At 38.3% G+C, this 23,087-nt stretch overlaps 1 protein-coding gene across 5 annotated transcripts in view; it reads right to left on the bottom strand.

Moving 5' to 3' along the window:
- Git (ARF GTPase-activating protein GIT1) overlaps window positions 1-23,087 on the bottom strand; it is a 105,108-nt gene that overhangs the window by 52,458 nt on the left and 29,563 nt on the right. For 3 of the 5 annotated variants that reach the window (XM_070096442.1, XM_070096445.1, XM_070096447.1), the window contains 5 exons: window positions 21,340-21,482; window positions 17,516-17,619; window positions 10,141-10,281; window positions 7,961-8,487; window positions 4,227-4,391 (listed from right to left, as the gene is read on the bottom strand). In XM_070096442.1, the coding sequence (XP_069952543.1) occupies window positions 4,227-4,391; window positions 7,961-8,487; window positions 10,141-10,281; window positions 17,516-17,619; window positions 21,340-21,482 (1,080 nt within the window). The remainder of the gene's footprint in view (window positions 1-4,226; window positions 4,392-7,960; window positions 8,488-10,140; window positions 10,282-17,515; window positions 17,620-21,339; window positions 21,483-23,087) is intronic. The other 2 variants (XM_070096443.1, XM_070096446.1) reach the window with 2 other exon arrangements.

Here is a 23,087-nt window from a genome sequence, read left to right as displayed (position 1 = left end):
CACGTGCGGCCTGAGCCCGCCTCACTTGTTCCGTGGGTGCCAGTGTTTACAAGCCAGCCACAGCGGTCGCTTCCAAGCATACAATCGGAACATTTCATATTATCACAGCCTTTTTAGTGATTGCACCTGCAAAATAAGTCACCATGGGCCCCAAGAAAGCTTCTAGTGCCAACCCTACAGCAAAGAGTGAGAATTACTATGGATATGAAGAAAGAGATAATTGCTAAGTATGAAAGTGGAGTGCGTGTCTCCGAGCTGGCCAGGTTGTACACAAAGCTCCTATCAACCATCGCTACTATTGTGGCCAAGAAAACGGCAATCAAGGAAGCTGTTCTTGCCAAAGGTGCAACTTTGTTTTCGAAACAGAGATCGCAAGTGACAGAAGATGTTGAGAGACTGTTATTGGTGTGGATAAACGAAAAACAGATAGCAGGAGATAGCATCTCTCAAGCGATCATATGTGAAAAGGCTAGGAAGTTGCATGACGATTTAATCAGAAAAATGCCTGCAACTAGTGATGATGAGAGTGAATTTAAGGCCAGCATAGGTTGGTTTGAGAGAGTTAAGAATCGTAGTGACATACATACTGTGATAAGGCATGGTGAGGCTGCCAGTTCGGACCACAAAGCGGCTGAAAAATATGTGCAGGAATTCAAGGAGTACATAGACAGTGAAGGACAAACCTGAACAAGTGTTTAATTGTGACGAAACAGACCTGTTTTGGAAGAAAATACCAAACAGGACGTACATTACTCAGGAGGAAAAGGCACTCCCAGGACATAAGCCTATGAAAGACAGGCTTACTCTGTTGATGTGTGCCACTGCTAGTGGTGATTGCAAAGTGAAGCCTTTATTGGTGTATCACTCTGAAACTCCCAGTGTTCAGGAAAAACAATGTCCTCAAGGCTAATTTGTGTGTGCTGTGGAGAGCAAACAGTAAGGCATGGGTCACTAGGGACTTTTCCCATGACTGGTTACACCATGCATTTGCCCCCACTGTGAAAAATTACCGAATTGAAAAGAAATTAGACCTTAAGTGCCTCCTGGTATTAGACAATGTTCCTGGTCATCCTTCAGACGTGGCAGAGCGACTTTCTGCGGAAATGAGCTTCATTAAGGTCAAGTTTCTGCCTCTTAATACCACTCCTCTCCTGCAGCCCATGGACCAGCAGGTCATTTCCAACTTCAAGAAACTGTACACAAAAGCTATGTTTGAAAGGTGCTTTGTAGTGACCTCAGAAACTCAATTGACTAAGAGAGTTTTGGAGAGATCACTTTAGCATCCTCAATTGTGTAAACATCATAGGTAAGGCTTGGGAGGAAGTGACTAAGAGGACCTTGAACTCTGCTTGTTAGAAACTGTGGCCAGAATGTGTAGACAAAAAGGATTTTGAAGGGTTTGAGGCTAACCCTGGGAATCCTATGCCAGTTGAGGAATCCATTGTGGCATTGGGGAAGTCCTTGGGGTTGGAGGTTAGTGGGGAGGATGTGTAAGAGTTGGTGGAGGAGGACAATGAAGAACTAACCACTGATGAGCTGCTAGATCATCTTCAACAGCAAGAGGCCACACCTGAGGAAACTGCTTCGGAGGAGGGGATAGAGAAATTGAGGAAGTTGCCTACTTCAAAGATTAAGGAAATGTGTGCAATGTGGCTTAAAGTGCAAACCTTTTTTGATGAAAATCACCCTCACACAGCTATTGCAAGCCGTGTTGGCAACCTGTACACTGACAATGCTGAGAAACACTTTAGGAATGTCATAAAGGAACGGGAGGTACAGGCCTCTATGGACAGATAGGTTGTGCGACAGAGGTCCAGTGACTCAAGCTGGTCCTAGTGGCATTAAAAGAAGAAGGGAAGTAACCCCGGAAAAGGACTTGCCACCTCAAGTCCTAATGGAAGGGGATTTCCCTTCTAAACACTAACACCATCAACACACTCCCCTCCTCCCATCCCATCAATCATCACCAGATCTTCAATAAAGGTAAGTGTCATGTAACTGTGCATGTCTTCTTCAGTTTGTGTGTATTAAAATTAATACTATTTCATGTGGTAAAAAAATTTTTTTGTTCATACTTTGGGGTGTCAGGAACGGATTAATTTGATTTCCATTATTTCTTATGGGGAAAATTAATTCGCCTAACGTTGAGCTCTCAGGAACGGATTAATAGCGTTAGGCGAGGGTCCACTGTATTCTCGTTTTCTTGGTCTTATTTGATAGAACAGGAAAACATGTTGCAGAAATAAAGATTATTTTGATTAGTTTCACGATGAAAACGACCTTGATATTGAGCTCAAAATAGTGGAAATGTTCAATTTTTACCAATGTTCAAGAGTAAGCAAATCACACTACATGTCCAACACACGTCAATTGGGGAGTCTAATATTCTTTCACTAGTGCACTGATATTATTTATACCATTTTTACAATAATGCAGTAGTCTGCATGACAGTAAATCTTCTATTTTTTGTGTAAATAAAAAATAAAAATAGAAAACAGAGTAATATAAGAAGGGCCTGGAGACATGACTAATGAACAGAGGATATGTTATTTTAGTGCCAAGAATGTCTATTGTTTATTCTGGACCCTATTTTGAAACTGGCATCTTTTTTAATTTGCGTAAAATCGACCAAATTGCTAATTTCTGATCACTTTATTGGGTAGTTGAAATCGGTAAATAGGCGGTTTCTTGTACTCAACTGATAGAAAAATGGAGTTCTAAAGAAGCAGCTATGAGTTTGGTTGACTGGAACAATGGAATTGGCCAAAAATAGCGCTCAAAGTCGGCGAAATCGCCGATGCATACATATCTCAGAGATCGCTAACTTTGCAGGAGCGTAATTCCGTAAGTTTTCAATCATATTTCGTACTTTTGGTGTCATAACCATCGGGAAAAGATTCTCTATAATTTCACAAGAAAAAATAACTTTTTCCAAAAATTTTATGACAGAATAACAGTTTCAGAAATGGGCTTGCGACAGTCAAAAGGTTAAGACTGACTGACCTCATGCTGTTATAGGGGAAATCATTCGCAGAAAGAGGTCTTTTTTTTGTAGCTTCCAAACTGTATAACAGATTACCAGTGTTTATTACGAGTCAGGAGTTTGTTCATTCTTCTAAGTCTCAGTTGAAAGCACCTCTCTTTTCTAGAGTTTATGAGCCTGATGATCACAGTGTCACTCTTGAAACTAAACTCGAGTATTTTTTTTTTTTTTTTTTTTTTTTTTTTTTTATGACTGTTGCTGTATTTGTGGTTAGATGAACTCAAAAACTGTAAAATCCCAAATATTATTACAAGTGGTGGTGGTATTATAAAAAATACACGAGTTAACAGATGTACAGGTGTGCCTGTTTTAATATCCAACCACTGAATGCCTTAAAGTCCTAAATACGTACACAATGGGGTGCAGGGGAGATACATGATAATATACAAGTGGAAAGCACTTAGAACCTAGTCCCAAACCTGCACACTGCTATAACATACTGTAGTGAGAGATGCGGGAGAATATGTGAAATAAACCCCATGAAAGGCAGGGGTGCAGTGGGCACAATAAGAGAACATTGTATCAACATACATGGTCCCAAACTTCTTAACATCTTGCTAGAAGATATCAAACAATGCTAGAACAAGTGTATAGAAGTCTAAGAGAAAACTAGACAACTCCCTCCACCAAGTGCCAGATCAACCAGGCTGTGGTATATGTGGGCCAGCTGGCTGCCAGCAGCAAAAGCTTGGTTGACCTGACAAGCACCAGATAAAATCTGACCCAGGGCCAGGATTCAAGAATAGAAAAACTCTTGAAATCCATCAAAGGTGTATCAAAGGTACTGCAAGGGGTGTCTGGCCAGTTATGACATCCAATTAGTAACGGTGCCGTTGGGAAAGTTCTCACTACAATAGTGTCTTAACTTAATTTTTGGGTATTTCAGTGATTGCCATTTTAACTCTCTTTACTTTAGAGCCATTTAATATGATGCTCTGTCTATAAATACACATTGAGACTTAAATATTTACTACCTCACACATTTCTCCCCCATCCCGGTGTGTTGAAAGAAGAAAGTATGTATGTATTAAAGTAAATGCATACAAGCACTTGCATATATACATTAGTAGTCAGGCATCTGAACATGCTGGAAAAAAGTGTTTTTATTTTTCTCTATTAGTTTCAAGGAAGAGGAGTTATAGAAGTTACCACTCTAAGAAAAGATTAATACCAGTTTACTTACAGTGCAACTAAGCTCGTCTAACTGTGAACGCATGTGAGCATTGTTGTTCTGTAACTCTTGTATCCGAGCTTCACTTGATTCCAGTTTCTCCTTCATTTCCAAATAAGCCTCTAAGCTCACTGACGAATCAATGCTTGCCATCAGCTCACTGCTTGGCTCACTGTACTGTAATTATAAAAATAAGGTAACTGTTGTGACTCCTACATATCAAGAGTGTAATCACACATTCAAGGGAAACTACTGTGTGGATTAATCACACATTCAGGGGTTAACTACTGTGTAGAGAACTAACTGGGTAGAGCAAGAGGTGCATTAGAAATATTGGTAAAAGAAATACGGCAAGTTACAGAAATTAAAATCCAGAACAAATAATGTCAACACTTTCGTAACAGAAATAAAAAATAAGACAAAAACCTTGAATAGTAATGGTAGATGCATACAGTACAACCATCCATTTAACACGTGAATAACAAAATGAATTTGACATGATAAATTAGACGCTGCATAATATGCTATGGAACCATTTCTGAGAAATGACCATAAATAAGAAACAAATCATTGAAAAAAATCAATTATAAAAATACAGTGGAACCCCAGATATTGTCCTTAATTCATTCCAGAAGGTCGGTCTAAATCCCAAACTGACGAAAACTGAAGTAACATTTCCCATAAGAAATAATGTAAATGCAATTAACCCTTTGGCTGTCGAGGTCGTATATATATGTCTTACGAGGTACCGTGTTTGACGTATATACACCTACCATCCGACTTATGACCTGCTCGACTTACGACCACTCGACTTACGACCGTGTTTTTTATGCCAAATTTCTGGGAAATAAACAACTATTTGTATTGTACACAGTGTTTATCCTAAACCTTACAGTATAAAATACAGTACTAACAACATAAAAAGTAAAGTAAAACATGAAATACCAAAATAAAACAATAAAATAAAGTCATTACAAAAATGTTTTGTTGATATTCAGTAGTAAAGTTCGACTTACGACCATTTCGACTTACGACCGGTTTCTCGGAACCGAACTCGGTCGTAAGTCGGATGGTAGGTGTATACTCATAAATTCTAGCGGCTTCAAATCAAGCAGGAGAAAGCTGGTAGGCCCACATGTGAGAGAATGGGTCTGTGTGGTCAGTGTGCACCATATAAAAAAAATCCTGGAGCATGCAGGGTATAATGAGAAAAAAAAAAAACTCCGACCGTTTTAATTAAAATGCCGACTCTGTGGTCTATTTTCGTATAGTATTTATGGTTGTATTCTCGTTTTCTTGGTCTCATTTGACAGAATGGAAAACATATTATAGAAATAGAGGTGATTTTGATTGATTTTATTATAAAAAGAACCTGGAAATGGAGCTCAAAGTATGGGAAATGTTTGATTTTTGCCGATGATCAAAAGTAAACAAATGGTACCATTGTCCAATAAATGCCCAACTAGCCATTCTAATATGCAGTTATTACTAGAGATATTAACAATGCAAGGAATTCGCAAGAGCAGGCGAAATATACACAAACCCTGATCTCTGGCTGAAGGAGACTCGAACCTACGAACCTTGGAACAAGGTACGCAGTGCTTTACCAATCTACCCACACTGGACCAATACCTTGGAGTCCAGCTTGCACTAGACTTTGATCCAAGGCAGCCAGCTTTCAGGGAGAAGGCTTACAGCTTTTCATCTCATCCCCTGCATGCATCAGCCTTACTAGAGATATTAACAATGCAAGGAATTCGCAAGAGCAGGGGATGAGATGAAAAGCTGTAAGCCTTCTCCCTGTTGCCCCTCTATAAATGTGTACATCCTGGAGCCTACCCATCAACCTTTTATCCATCAATACATAATCTAATAAACTACCTTCATTAAATGCTATATCATGCCTTGTATATTTATTTATCCTCTTTCATAAAATATTTATTATTACCAAACCTCTTTCTACACATAGCTCAATTAAAGGCTCCCCATTTCCATTTACCCCTGGCACCCCAACTTTACCTACTACTCCCTCCACAACATTTTTACCCGCTTTAGCATTAAAATCCCAACCACAAGTACTCTCACACTTGGTTCAAAACTCCCCACGCATTCACTTAACATTTCCCAAAATCTCTCTCTCTCCTCTACACTTTTCTCTTCTCCAGGTGCATATACGCTTACTATAACCCACTTTTCACATCCAACCTTTATTTTACTCCACAATCCTTGAATTAATACATTTATAGTCCCTCTTTTCCTGCCATAGCTTATCCTTCAACATTATTGCTACTCCTTTAGCTCTAACTATTTGAAACCCCTGACCTAATCCCATTTACTCCTCTCCACTGAAACTCTTCCACCCCCTTCAACTTTGTTTCACTTAAAGCCAGGACATCCAGCTTCTTCTCATTCATAGCATCCACAATCATCTCTATCATTCGCACAACATCCACACACAGACATCCCACTCTGACAATTTTCTTATTCTTTTTAGTAATTATTACAGGAAAAGGGGTTACTAGCCTATTGTTTCCGGCCTTATAGTTGACTTTTACAACACGCATGGCTTACGGAGGAAAGATTCTTATTCCACTTCCCCGTGGATATAAAAGGAAAAGTAATAAGAACAAGAACTATTAAGATAAAATCAAAGAAAACTCAGATGAGTGTGTATAATTAAACGTGTACACGTATGTGTAGTGTGACCCAAGTGTAAGTAGAAGTAGCAAGATGTACCTGTAATCTTGCATATTTATGAGACACAAAAGACACCAGCAATCCTACCATCATGTAAAACAATTACAGGCTTTCGTTTTACACCACTTGGCAAGGACGGTAGTACCTCCCTGGGTGGTTGCTGTATCCCACCAATGCAGGGTGGCCCAAAAAGAAAAATGAAAGTCTTTCTTTTTATATTTAGTAATTTATACAGGAGAAGAGGTTACTAGCCCCTTGCTCCCACCATTTTAGTCCCCTCTTACGACACGCATGGCTTACGGAGGAAGAATTCTGTTCCACTTCCCCATGGAGAGAAATGAAATTATGTTATACAAAACAAAAAACCCTGCCTTGGTGGGAATCGGCCGGTGTGATAATAAAAAAAATAAAAAAATAATAAAACAAAAAAGCAATTTGGTATTAAAAAGTCTGGTTTTATTTATTTTTACCAGAAACATTAGCTACCAAGTGAAAGGTCATGATTTTAATTCAGGGTTGGGCAATATATATGGTCCGGTGAAGGTGGTTTAGACATTTAAAGAGCATAGAACAAAATAGGATGACTTGGAGGGTGTAAAAATCTGTTGTGGAAGGAAGAGGTAGGAGTCATCCTAGAAAATGTTCAAGGGAGGGGGTAAAGGAGGTTTTAGGTTAAGAGCTTAATCAAAAAAAAAAAAAAAAAATGTGAGCATGTTAGAAAAGAGTGGTTTTTATGACTTGATATGCTGTTGAAGTGTAAGCAAGGTAACATTTATGAAAGGATACCAGGTAGCTGGAACCAAGTCCTGGAGGTGAAGTACAGTGCTTGCACTCTGAAGGTGTGGGTTTATCTGCAGTACTGAACTGTAGTATTGGCACCCCTCTGGCAAGACAGTGATAGAGTGATGGTGAATGTTTTTTTTTTTTTATTTGGTCAACCTACCTCAGTGGGAGATGACTTGTTTGTAAAAAATAAACATACATACACAAACACCTGATACATAGTCTTAAAGATCTACAAATTAAAGAAAATCAATTTTGATACTTACAAGTTCGTCCAGTTGATGCTGTCGTCTCTGCTCTTCCAAAAATAGCTTTTGTTGTGAGAGCTTCTGAATTTGTTCCAAACACGAGTAGTCATCTTCAGATGCCACAGAGTCATATAGGGGTTCCCCGTCATCTGTCATTTCACCCTTGTTGTTGTTGTTGGCAGCTATGGTATTATTGAAGGAGAGTGAGGATGGGCCTGACTGGGTTTCTGTGATAGTGGTGATGAGACTTGTACTAGAGGTGCTTGAAGTGTCTGTGACAGCAGTAGTAGACAGCCCTGTGCTAGAGGATGTGCCTGAGGAGTCTGTTGTAGAAGGTGTTATGAGACTTGCAGTAGATGAAATAGAAGTTAGAGAGTTTAGTACTGGTCTTTGATGCTGATGCTCCTTGTTTATTAACACAGGAGAGGAGTTAACAGGTGCAGTCACTGATGTTGGGGGAGTTATTAACCTTGCATTTAAGCACATGTTGTTGTGGAGGTTTACTTTGGGAGAGTTAGGCAGTGTCAACGTCACGTCACCGAAGTCTAGAAAGAGAAGAAGAGAAAAGAAATTGGTTAATGCCACATTGTTTACAACATGCTGAAAATTATTATAACTGTCCATAATATGCCTCAAGACAAATCAAGAATGACAAACAAAGCACAACACTAAATCCCCCAAACACCACCACCTGGAACAACACACAGTAAGCATACAGTAATGAAAAAAGAAAATGAAGAAACCAAAGTTAAAATCTTTTCTGCCAATAACTGTCACACAGTTTCAAGTTTTGAGTCTGTAAGCACATTCCAAGTCCAATATTAATAGCTATTTAGTGATATTATTGAAATGTGTTAATATAGCATCATACCAAATGGTCAACAAGAGGTTAGTCATTTAATGTTAAAGGCTAGCTACAACACTGCTCTGCACTGTACATCACAATTTCGTGTAATATACTTTCAAGTTAAAACATCACTGCAGTTTGCAATCCTCTTTCGAAGGCTTTCGCTTAATTGTCACCATCTGATTTTCCTCTACATTGGATATATAACCTTTGGGAAGATTTTCTATCTCTCCCCATATTGAAGCATGTTGGATATTTGCAGCTACATTTCGAGCACAAGTCACACATGGCTCAAGAATAGGATTATTACAAGGTTCAGATGGCCAGTTATCTAGAGCATTAGGAGGAGGAGACCTTATTAAATGATCAGGAAAAGGGTTTTTAAATGAAGCTTGGCGACTTAAATTAGAGGTTTTTCTCGTCACTGGCTTTTGATGAGAAGTCGGTGGTTTTGGAGGTTTTCCTGCAGGGCTCTTTTTACCCTGCGATGGATTTTTCTTCACTTGAGAACTTTTAAGCTTTTGTTCTGAGGTTTCTAGAAAACCTTCAAATCTATTATCAACATTCCATGGAGAAATCATATTTCGATTGACTTGATCAGGTTTCATGTAGCTCCTTGTTACATGACTTCTACGAGGAAGTTCAGGTGTACTTGGTTGGGAACGTGAGAACACTTTGGTTAGACTCTGTCTGTGCTGGGCAGCATATTTCAAGGGCATGGTAAGGGTTCGCACCAATAAGGATCGTGCCCCTCCTGTTCCTGGTTTTGATAATGGAGCTGTTGGAGGTAGGGCTGAAGAAGTTTTCCACTTCTCCTCCAAGCTCTGCTTAGGATTGAGAAGCTTCTCTCGAATACTTTTCGAGAGCTGAGCTGCAAACTGACTAGTAGCTGGATCATAAACTTCATCATAATCAGCAAACTGATCACCTTCATCTGATAAATCACTATTACTACTGAATCCACTTGAATATTTTCGTCTAAGAGGTTTAATAGGTTCAATCTTACTGCTATCCTGTTTATTTTCTGGTTGAATTTTAGAGTAGTTTCCTTGATGTGAAAATGGTATCCAATGACTATTCAGCAAATCTCTAATACATCCTTCAGTATGGCATTCATCATTATCATCACTGCTACTGATATCTGCAGATTCTTCATCAACACCCACACCATCAATTGAGTCTCGTTCAAAACTGCCAGTACCTACATCTTCAAGAGATCCATTCACCTCATCGTAAGAGCGATAGAGGGGGTTATTTTGGGTGAGCAATAAAGCTCGACAGCTAGAACCATTAGTAGATGGGACAGAAGTGCAAGTGTCATTCAAAGGGACAACAGTGGGAGAAGACACACCCGATATTAAAGTATCAGAGGATATAGATAAAGCAGAAGACGGGGAATGGTCCTCAGGATTGGTGAACATGTGTGGAGGAGAGGGACAGGCGAAGAAGGGGTCCCGTGCCCTGTCAGCCCTCTGGACAGCTGTGGTTACTGCTAGCGGGAAGAAAGAGCACAAAATGAGGAAGCTTTCATGTAGGATTCTCAATATAACAAATAATCTGTTAGGAAAAATATGCAGTTAACCCTCTGACTGTTTCAGTCGTATATATACATCTTACAAGCCAATGTTTTTGATGTATTTACTCCAAAATTCTAGCGGCTTCAAATCAAGCGGGAGAAAGCTGGTAGGCCCACAAGTGAGAGAATGGGTCTGTGCAGTCAGTGTGAGCAGTATAAAAAAAATCCTGCAGCACGCAGTGCATAATGAGAAAAAAAAAAACTCAGTGTTTTTAGATTAAAACGCTGACTGAGGTGTATTTTCATATAGTATTTGTGGTTGTATTCTAGTTTTATTGGTCTCATTTGATAGAATGAGAAATATACTACAGAAATAGAGATGGTTTTGACTGGTTTCACAATGAAAGAGACCTTGAAATTGAGCTTTAAGTAGCGGAAATGTTCGATTTTTGCCGATGTTCAAGAGTAAACGATGACGTCATTGTCCAGTAAGTGTCCAATTAGCCATTCTAATTTGCAGTCATGAATGGGTTGACATTATTTATACAAAAATTTATACAAAATAGAAAACAAGAGTAATATAAGAGGGGCCTGGAGGCATGACTGATGAACAGAGAAAATGTTATTTTAGTGCCAGGAATTTCTGCATTGTTCATTCTGGACCCTATTTTGAAATTGGCATCTTTTTTAATTTGCATGAAATTGGCCAAATTGCCAATTTGACCACTTTACTGGGTAGTTGAAATCAGTAAATGGGTAGTTTCTTGTACTCATTCGACAGAACAAATGGAGTTCTGAAGAAATAGCTACAAGTTTGGTCGACTGAAACAATAGAATTTGCCAAAAATAAGGTTCAAAGTGGGTGAAATCACCTATGCGTAAACATCGCTGAGATTGCTAACTTCGCAAGAGCGTAATTCCATAAGTTTTCCATCAAATTTCGTATATTTGGAGTCATTACCAAAGGGAAAAAATTCTCTATCATTTCATAATTTTTTTTTTTTCGAAATTTTGCAACACAGAGGCACTCTTTAGGATTTGGGGTCGTGACAGTCAAAGGGTTAAATAAAACTAAACAGTAACGTTTTCTAAAACACTAACAAATACTATTAAATCACTTTTTAAGGTAATACAAGACTTCCAAACTATCCAGCAGAAATCTTCAAGGTTTGGAGTGCCTTGAGGATGTTGAGGGCCTCTTGATTCAAGAAATTTGAGCTACCCTTCCTTACCTTGAACAAACCCAATTTCCCCAAGCCTTGTATGACCTTGACAGATTTACAACCTGCCCATGAATATTAATAATATCCAAATGGAACAAAAAAAATTGTCATGTTAACAAAATAAAATTCTACCTTTAATAAAGCTAAAAAAAAGTGATAAAGGATATATGCTTAGTACTTATACAACACTATTACATTATGAATTTACATAAAGAACAAGATATGAGATTAAGTCATATGAGGGAAAAAAAGATACAGTAATGTAATAAAATTAATTTTTGCAAGCATTCCATATTGGGAGAGCATAGAAAATGTGACATACGTAAGTGCTGGATGATTTGCAGGAAGAAATGACTTAAGCTTTGTAAATACTGTAAAATATATAGATGAAGATAAATGCATAAATACATAAATGAAAAAATAAACAATTATATACTACCTGTATTAATGCAGAAACTACTTTTCCAAAAGAATCTGAGTGAATTAAACTTAAACATTACCTCACAATTTATTCATTTATAAGGTATGAAGTCATGAGGGTCACTGACTTTTGATGTCTACACACTTATGGCAAGACTTGAATGAGTCATTATGAATGTGTTGTTTTTGAGTTACTTGCTAAGAAGCATCCTATGTGATAAAATAAAGTAGAAGACTTTTATCCAGGTTTCCATGCTGATAGCCTGATCACTGCTGCCCGAGGGCTGCAGGCATACATAGCCATTACAACTTAACTGATCTGGCACTTCCTGCAGCAACTGTTCAAGTTTCATTGTTAAATTAGACACGTGTGCAACTCTTGGGTATCTTTATTGGGGAAACGTTTCGCCACACAGTGGCTTCATCAGTCCATACATAGGAGAAACTTGAACAGGTGGAGAATGAGGTAATCAGTCCCTCAACCTTGAGCTGATGTGGTCAGTCCATCAATCTTGAATATTCTATTCAAGATTGATGGACTGACCACATCGACTCAAGGTTGAGGGACTGATTACCTCATTCTCCTCCTGTTCAAGTTTCTCCTATGTATGGACTGATGAAGCCACTGTGTGGTGAAAAGTTTCCTCAATAAAGATACCCAAGAGTTGCACGTGTCTAATTTAACAACATATAGATGAATGGTTCAAAGAACCGACAAGTTTCATTGTCAAGACTTTTACCCTTGTTCCACAATTAAAGAACACTTAACATTTGTGGGTCACAGGCATTAATAGTGTTTTGTGTTTATCAAACCCTCAATTTTCATTGGGTTTATTATACACTTCTTCCTCTTTCTCTCACTCGAAGAAGATAGTAGAAGAACATGTAAATGCAAGTCATTGCCCTCAAATTATTCTTGTTTAATACTTTATGCTAAATTTTCCTGCTACCTTCTCAGGAAGTTCCCAAACAATCTAGAACAATATAAAGAATAAAATATAAAAATTGAGGTACATTTCTCCTGGTATACCAGCAACCAGAACATTACAAGCTCAAGCATTGGGAAACTGGGTCACCAGATTTGGTAAGTAAGGTCAATTTCCATAGAGTACATTACTTTGTCCTAGGTAGTAGGTTGGTAGACAGCAACCGCCCAGGGAAGTACTATTGTCCTGCCAAGCAAGTGTAGAATGGAAGCCTGTAATTGTTTTACATGATGGTAGGATTGCTGGTGCCTGTCTCATAAACATGCAAGATTTCAGGTATGTCTTGCTACTTCTACTTACACTTAGGTCACACTACACATGCACTGACAAGCATATATAGATACGCACTCCTCTGGGTTTTCTTCTATTTTCTTAGTTCTTTTATTTATTTTTTATTAACACATTGGCCATTTCCCACCTAGGGAGGGTGGCCCGAAAAAGAAAAACTTTCATCATTCACTCCATTACTGTCTTGCCAGAGGCATGCTTACACTACAGTTATAAAACTGCGACACTAACACCCATCCTTCAGAGTGCTGGCACTGTACTTCCTGTCTCTAGGAATCAAGTCCAGCCTGCTGGTTTCCCTGAATCCCTTCGTAAATATTACCTTGCTTACACTCCAACAGCACATGAAGTCCTTAAAAACCATTCGTCTCCATTTGCATCTACCAAATATGCTCACGCATACTTGCTGGAAGTCCAAGCCCCTTGCACACAAAACTTCCATTACCCCCTCCCTCCAACCCTTCCTAGGCCAACCCCTACCCCACCTTCCCTCCACTACAGATTTATACTCTCCAAGTCATTCTGTTTTGTTCCATTCTCTCTACATGTCCAAACCACCTCAACAACCAATCCTCAGCCCTTTGGATAATAGTTTTGGTAATCCCACACCTTCTCCTAATTTCCAAACTACGAATTCTCAGCATTATATTCACACCACACATTGCGCTCAGACATGACATCTCCACTGCCTCCAGCCTCCTCCTCGTTGCAACATTCACCACCCATGCTTCACACCCATACAAGAGTTTTGGTATAACTATACTCTCATACACTCCCCTCTTTGCTTTCATGGACAAAGTTCTTTGTCTCCACAGACTCTTAAGTGCACCACTCACCAATTCTATGATTTACCTCATCTTTCATAGACCCATCTGCTGACACATCCACTCCTAAATATCTGAATACATTCACCTCCTCCATACTCTCTCCCTCCAATATGATGTCCAATCTTTCGTCACCTAATCTTTTTGTTATCCTCATCACCTTACACTTTCCTATAGTCACTTTTAATTTTCTTCTTTTACATACCCTACCAAATTCATCCACCATCCTCTGCAACTTCTCTTCAGAATCTCCCAAAAGCAGTGTGTCATCAGCAAAGAGCCACTATGACAACTCCCACTCTGTTAGATTCTTTATCTTTGAATCCCGCACCTCTTGCCAACACCCTAGCATTCACTTCTCTTACAACTCAGTCTATAAATATATTGAACAACCTTGTTGATATCACACACCCCTGCCTAAGGCCTACTTTTACTGGAAAATAATCTCCCTCTCACCTACATACCCTAACCTGAGCCTAACTATCCTCATAAAAACTCTTCACTACTTTCAATAACCTACCTCTTATTCCATACATTTGCAACATCTGCCACACTACCCCCCTTATCCACCATCATATGCCTTTTCCAAATCCATAAATGCCACAAAAACCTCTTTACCCTTATCTAAATACTGTTCACCTATATGTTTCACTGTAAACACTTGGCCTACATGCCCCCTACCCTTCCTAAAGCCTCCTTGTTCATCTGCTACCCTGCTCTCAGTCTTGCTCTTAATTCTTTCAATAATAACTACCATACATTTACCAGGTATACTCAATTGACTTATTCGCCTATAATTTTTACACTCTTTCGTCCCCTTTGCCTTTATACAAAGGAACTATGCATGCTCTCTGCCAGTCCCTAGGTAGCTTTACCCTCTTCCGTACATTTATTAAATAATAGCACCAACCACTCCAAAACTATATCCCCACCTGCTTTTAACATTTCTATCTTTATCCTATCAATCCCAGCTGCTTTACCCCCTTTCATTCTACTCTCTGCCCTATGCACTTCCCCCACACTTACAACTGGTTCTTCCTCACTCCTATAAGATGTTATTCCTCCTTGCCCTATACACAAAATCACAGCTTCCCTATCTTCATCAACATTTAACAATTCCTCAAAATATTCCATCTTCCCAATACCTTTAACTCTCCATTTAATAACTCTTCTCTCCTATTTTTAACTAACAAATCCATTTGTTCCATAGGCTTTCTCAACTTATTAATCTCACTCCAAAACTTTCTTATTTTCAGCAAAATTTGTTGATAACATCTCACCCACTCTCTCATTTGCTCTTTTTTTACATTGCTTCACCACTCTTAACATCTCTATCTTTCCATATACTCCTTCCCCCTTGCATCACTTCTACTTTGTAAAAACCTCTCATATGCTAACTTTTTCTCCCTTACTACTCTTTTTACATCATCATTAAACCAATTGCTCTTCTTCCCTCCCACACCCACTTTCCTGTAACCACAAACTTCTGCTGAACACTTATCCCATACATCATCTTCCCCACTGTTTATACTCAATAGCCCATCTGTCCTCCAACAGTTATTTATATCTTACCCTAACTGCCTCCTCTTTTAGTTTATAAACCTTCACCTCTCTTACTTGCTGCTTCCATTTTCCTTGTATCCCATCTACCTTTTACCCTCAATGTAGCTACAACTAAAAAGTGATCTGATATATCTGTAGCCCCTCTATAAACATGTACATCCTGAAGTCTACCCAACAGTCTTATCTACCAATATGTAATCCAACGAACTACTGTCAATATGCCCTGTATCATATCTTGTATACTTATTTATCCTCTTTTTCTTAAAATATGTTACCTATAACCAAACCCCTTCCTAGACAAAATTCAATCAAATGCTCCCCATTATCATTTACGCCTGGCACCCCAAACTTGCCTACCACACCCACTAAATGTTTCTCCAACTTTAGCATTTAGGTCCCCTACCACAATTACTCTCTCACTTGCTTCAAAAGTTCCTACACACTCGCTTAACATCTCCCAAAATCTCTCTCTCTCTTCTCTACACTCCTCTCTTCTCCAGGTGCACACACACTTATTATGACCCACTTTTTACATCAAACCCTTATTTTAATCCACATAATCCTTGAATTTATACATTTATGTTACTTCTTCTCTCCATAACTGATCCTTCAACATTATTGCTACCCCTTCCTTAGCTCTAACTCTCTCATACTCCTGAGTTAATCCCATTTATTTTTCCCTTCAGCTTTGTTTTGCTTAGGGCTAGGATTTCCAACTTCTTTTCATTCATAACATTAGCAATCATTTTTTTCTTATCATCCGCACTACATCCACGCACATTCAAACCTCCCAATTTTATAGTCTTTCTTTTCCTTCTTTTTAGTAGTTTATAAAGGAGAAGGGGTTACTAGCCCATTGCTCCCAGCATTTAGTCACCTCCTACGACACGCATAGCTTACAGAGGAAGAATTCTGTTCCACTTCCCGATGGAGATAAGCAGAAATAAACAAAAGCAAGAACTAGAAAGAAAATAGAAGAAAACCCAGAGGGGTTAGTATATATATGCTTGTACATGCATGTGTAGTGTGACCTAAGTGTAAGTAGAAGTAGCAAGACATACCTGCAACCTTGCATGTTTATGAGACAGACACCAGCAATCCTACCATCATGCAAAACAATTACAGGCTTGTGTTTCACACTCATTTGGTAGGATGGTAGTACCTCCCTGGGTGGTTGCTGTCTACCAACCTACTACAAGCTCTTGTTCTTGTTTATTTCCTCTTATCTCCATGTGGAAGTGGACCAGAATTCCTCCTCCATAAGCTATGAGAGTTGCAAGAGGCAACTAAAAAGAGAAACCTTTCATTTTTCTTTTTGGGCCACCCTGCTTCAGTGGGATATGAATGGTTTGTTGAAAGCAGCAGCATTACTTTGTATCCATTACCAGGTGTTCCACAACACCATCATACTTATAAATTTAACAGGTATAGACGAGGACTTACAATGTATACAAGTCTTAGTTACTCATTCACTATTTAGAGAATAGATGGAGAACTATTGCAGTTGCTTTGCCCATATATTGTCTCAAAGTAGGAGAAAGTTCTTGCTACCCTACCAGTTAGTAACAGCATGTAAACTTTGACATTAACACAGTTTTGTATAAATGATTTTTGCCAGCAGTGCAGTGAAGGTGTATCTATTTCTGTGCCTATAGTGATAGTGAAGGACACATTTCACAAAGAACAAACTAAATGAAATGTGACTGTTTTCAAGGCTGACTTACCAGAAGATTTGGTTCTGACTTACCTTTCTGGTTTTCCTTTTCAAAAATTCTTTCTACATCTTGATAAGGTAAGAGCATTTTGGATTGCTTCCTTTTGTAATTAGGTGCACTTTTTGTATGGGTCCGAAGGGTATGTGCAAATGCTGAATTTAAACAATCAATAATGCCAGCTTAAAACCCACCTTTATCTTTAGAAGTTGCACATGGAGAGGCGATCCCCGACTGACGTCTCTTAATATCAGACAAAACATCAATAATTAAAGTAGCAAACTCTCTTGCATTGAACCTGTGGAAAAAATCATATCCATCTAATACCCGACATTAATACTGCATTATTACAAATGATAATTATAGCTTTACAATAATTCTTATTTAACAAATAACTACCATAATTTCCAGCTCAGCCAAAGTTTGCTTAGTGCAATTTTGCTAGGCAACAAAGAATACATTGTGAACAGTTTCACCTATCAATATATTTTTTAGATTGACTAAGAAAGACAGGTCCTAATGTTTGCAGTTCAAATAAATACACACAGTGACAAAGGTTATATAACAGGTGGTGAAGGCTGTGAGAAAAGACTAGCTAGGCTTGCTTCACTGTTATGGTAAACCAATGACACTGCACATTTTTTTTTCATCCCTAATTAAGCACACTCCAAATATTCTACCCTAGCCAATATGAGTTTCGAAAGGCCAGCCATCAACTGATAATGATTGCAGTCGTGTAAAGGCTCTAATATTACTTCCCTAACTCACTTAGCACACTAACCTTATACTGATAAACTCCACATATATTTAAAACAAAATATTTACATATAGTATACATCTATATTCAAACTACTGAGTTTTGAAATAACCATGTAGAAAAGATGAATAGACATCACCATCAAGCAAACAAGGAAACAGTGTGGAACTGTTGAGGGTGACTGGTCCAAGAGTTTGTTAGTAACTGGGGAAGCTGGTATTAAACCACAGAACAAGGTTAGGTGTATCACAGCTACAAACTAAAACAAAATACCAAGGTGCATAAAAAGCTAGGTAATGTAGTTCAGTACTCATTTGAGCATACATTCATAGGCAATGGATTTTCTCTCCAAGTTATGTTTGGCCAAGCAAGAAAGGAATCTCACTGTATAGTAGTAGAAGCAAGTAGCAATTATTTGCTTGTTAGATTAAAAATCAGCATAGTTTTGAGTAAAACACTAGTTCATAGATTATAGCTCTTCCTAAGCAATGACTGGAATTGCAAGTTTTAGACCAAGAGTATACATATTAAAAACTAACTTGAGGGAAATGGAGGTTGAACAGACTCTACATTTACAAGTTTTCTCATATGTAGGGAGGGAAAAGTAGATCACTGATACAGTTTAAGAAAGGACCTTAGAATAACCATTACCTTAAAACAATCTCCTGAAGTGCACAAAAACAGAACAACATCAGTTGCATAGACAGGCGCATGCGCCCACACACGTGCACAGGCACGCACAGGCACACGCTTGCTGCACGCGCGGGCGCATCGGCGATTTCGCCCACTTTGAGCACTATTTTCGGCCAATTCCAATGTACTAGTCGACAAAAATCATATCTATTTCACTAGAACTCCATTTTTTTTTTTATATTGAATGAGTACAAGAAATCACCCATTTACCGATTTCAACTATCCAATAAAGTGGTCAGAAACTGGCAATTTTGCCAATTTCACAAATTTCAGAAGATGCCAATTACCAAATAGGGTCCAGAGTAAACAAGACAGACATTCCTGGCACTAAAATAACATTTTCTGTTCATTAGTCACATCACAAAATATAGAAGATTTACTGTTATGCAGACTACTGCATTAGTGTAGAAATGGTATAAACAAGATCAGCGCACTTGTGAAAGAATATCAGACTCGCCAGGTGACGTGTATTAGACAATTGGCATGATTTGTTTACTTTTGAACTTTGGTAAAAATCAAACATTTCTGCTACTTTGAGCTCAATTTCAAGGTACTTTTCATTATGAAACCAATCAAAATCATCTCAATTTCTGTAATATTCTTCCATTCTATAAAATGAGACCAGGAAAACTAAAGTACAACCATAAATACCTTACAAAAATACACTGCAAGGTCGCCGTTTTAAACCAAAAACACGGTCGGAGTTTTTTTTTTCTCATTATGCACTGTGTGCTGCAGGAATTTTTTTATATTGTGTACAATGCCCACAGACCCATTCTTTCATATATAGGCCTACCAGCTTTCTCTCACTAAATTTGAAGGCGCTAGAATTTAGGCGTACTAGTACGTTAATAACCCTGGTGCGCGAGCCGTACTAGTACATCGGAAACCCTGAATGGGTTGAAGAATAATGCAATGAAAAAATTAATTTTACAAGTGGAATTTAATGACTACCAGTGCCTTATTAACAGAATTAATTCAAATAGATACACTGAAAAACTCGGTGAAAAATTAAGCAAGCAACAATGTAAGAAAGTAAGGCGTGAACGTATCGGGTATATGTACAGTACTTCTAGCACATGGCCAGTAACAACAGTTCTACTTACTCTTGCAGTCCAATCTGAAGTTAAGATTTCCTGATTACTGCCCTCACAAACATTGAAGTAACAATACCAAAGTTACTGTATTCACTAGGTTTGAATTACATCACTGACAGGCAGTAATGTTAAAATATGATTTTTTCACTGAACATATTGAGTCATGCATGTACAAGCATATATATACACACCCCTCTGGATTTTCTTCTATTTTCTTACTAGTTCTTGTTTATTTCCTCTTATCTCCATGGAAAGTGGAACAGAATTCTTCCTCTGAGCCATGCATGTCATAAGAGGCAACTAAAATGCTGGGAGCAAGGGGCTAGTAACCCCTTCTCCTGTATACATTACTAAATTTAAAAAAGAGAAACTTAGATTTTTCTTTTTAGGTCACCGTCTTGGTGGGATGTGGCTCATTTGTTGGGAGAAGAAAAAAATATTGAGTTATGACTATTCCAGACTGGTGTCAAATATCGCTTTTGATTCAAGATCCATGAACTCGCTACTAAGTAACACAGTTAACTATCCATTATAACAATCTCACTGTGCACGACAGCCCCGCATTTTCAGCTCCCTCTTTTCAGTGTCACTTTTCAGGTGGCTTTAGTCAAGCCACTGTTCATTACGTTCATCCTTTTCAACTTTTCCACACAACAGTTACGTGTGGGAAGGGCAACTGGCACCATATTTTAAGGCAAGTATTATATGTATAGTGTATTTATTTTACTTTTGTATGTTTTTTTTTTATGCCTAGCTGTACTGATCACTTAATATATGATAGTGTAAACACATTATCGAGCATTTTTGATGCATTCAATATTGAAAAAAATGCCCTTTCCCACTCGCCAGCGATTTTCACATAGGTGGGGATCAGAAACTTAACAGCCACAAAAACTGGGCCCTCCTGTACTTAACTGAAATTTCACTCTAGAAAGTAACAATACATACATTCAAACCCATAGGGTTTTACTACTTTTTGCATTTGTAACAATCTTATGAAATTTCAGTTTGTATATTTATTTGGGAAAGGAAAAAACTTTCCTGGTATTCCATTAACCTTTAACTAGGTACAAGTAAAAGTGAATTTGGTACCACTATAGTTAATAAGAAACCCAGTTTCTCAGAAAAGTTACTTATACAGTACATGACGCAAAGGTAACACACATGCCTCCTGTTCTATACCACACAAGTTTAAGCCTATAAGATTCCATGCCTTGTATAAATCTACAGTCTACTATATTGTTTTGCTTTAATAAAATTTAAATATTAGAAAATGGTTGAAAAGCTGTCAACCACTGATACTAACAATGTGTCTTCAATGAGTGTAAACGTACTTGTATTACTAATATTTAATCAAGTGTCAAACAATTTTAGCCATTTTTGCTGCTAAACCAAATAAAATTTGGTCAATTTAATTTATGCCTAGCTATAGTGGTTAACTCTATAAAACCCTAACGAGAACACAGCTTACCTAGCCAGCTTTTGTCGACCTTGGTTTCTAGTCGAGGAATACTCTGGGTTGACTGGAAGAAATGGTACCGTGCAGCGATCGCTTACCAGAGCACTCTGATTTTGTAGCGACAACCATATAGCATCTGTCTCACGTCGATCAACCTATTAAGAGAAAAATAAACCAGTTTACAGTGCCTAATTTTTCACTCTTCCATCAAGTGATTTTCTTTCTTTAATGAGATAAAGTCCTAAACATAATTTTTCTCAAGAATTCAAAATACGTTTAACTGTTCAACACCTTTAGAGGATTATATTAAACATCAGAAGAATGAATGAAACATATATAAGAAACAGTTGCTATTTGCCAGCATACAAAAACAAGTGTGAAAACAATGAGTTAAATAGCATGTAAAAATAGGCAAGCTGAATGAGAAAAGCAGCAAGGTGCAGGGTGTGTGTATTACCTATTTGTAGTCATTTACTGGTTTGAGTATACTGTACATCGAATGAGTTTCAGCTCTTGATCCCATCTCTTAACTTCTGAATGACAGCCATGAATTAGCACTACTGTATTTACAGCTGAACCCCCTGTACACAGACAGCATCTACTGTCCCTGCTTAACTCATTCTACTTCTTTTTTTTTACCAATTATCCAGTAAAGTGCCTCCTAATATCTGTGATTTGACTGTTCAGCTTAAATCCATCCCCTTATTCCAGATCTTGCCCAAGCCAAGGAGTTTTTGACATGTTGCACTATAATTATGTTGAGATGAGCTCAACCCCATGCCATCTTTACTCTTCACTTAAGCCTTGCAACTTCAGCAACAGTCTGACTCTTCATTCGGTAGGATAAGCATTCCATAGTAGTGCTGTGTACTAAAAGTGCACACTGACCACATAGACCCATTCTTTCACCTACCAGCTTTCTCCCACTAGATTTGAGGTCGCTAGAATTTATGAGTACTAGTACGTCAAAAACCCCTACGCGTAAGACGTACTAGTACGACGAAAACCCTCAAAGGGTTAAATCCATCCCCTTATTCCAGATCTTGCCCAAGCCAAGGAGTTTTTGACATGTTGCACTATAATTATGTTGAGATGAGCTCAACCCCATGCCATCTTTACTCTTCACTTAAGCCTTGCAACTTCAGCAATAGTCTGACTCTTCATTCGGTAGGATAAGCATTCCATAGTAGTGCTGTGTACTAAAAGACTGGTCACAGGTATTTTAAATTTATGACTTGAAAAAAATCATACATTAAGGGTTTTGAAAATTATATTTCTACTTGCCAACCTAGCAGTTGTTGACATAATTATGCTTACGAGTAGTTATTATTATATTTAAGGGTAATTGTTAAGCCTACAGGGGTCATACAGCACCTGGGAAATGGAAGACAATCAGGTTCAATCCAAGGGAGGGAGCAGTCACCAGCATCAAAGAATCTTCCTTGAGGGGGGACTCCATGACTTGATTATCTTCAGTGTAATATGGTCTAGTCTTGTATCACTGACACCTATTTCACTACTGTGCATTGCTGGCACTGAACTAGTAACCACTTTTCAACTAGCCCTATAATCTGTTCCACTATCTTTTTATTACTTAACTCATCAGTCACTGCCCACCAAGGGACACTGAATCAAAGTAGAAACACACATTCTCCATCACCTATGCCACAGCTGTCTTTCTAGAAAAGCACTGATATCACAATTCAAATGATCAGCTGAACTGTAACATCCCCATCTATTCCTGAGTGTGTAGGAATGAC

This window comes from Cherax quadricarinatus, chromosome 53, assembly GCF_038502225.1.
Source record: "Cherax quadricarinatus isolate ZL_2023a chromosome 53, ASM3850222v1, whole genome shotgun sequence".
Classification (NCBI taxonomy): Eukaryota; Metazoa; Arthropoda; class Malacostraca; order Decapoda; family Parastacidae; genus Cherax; species Cherax quadricarinatus.
The sequence above is the reverse complement of the archived record's forward strand: the minus strand, read 5'-3'. Positions and strand labels throughout refer to the sequence as shown.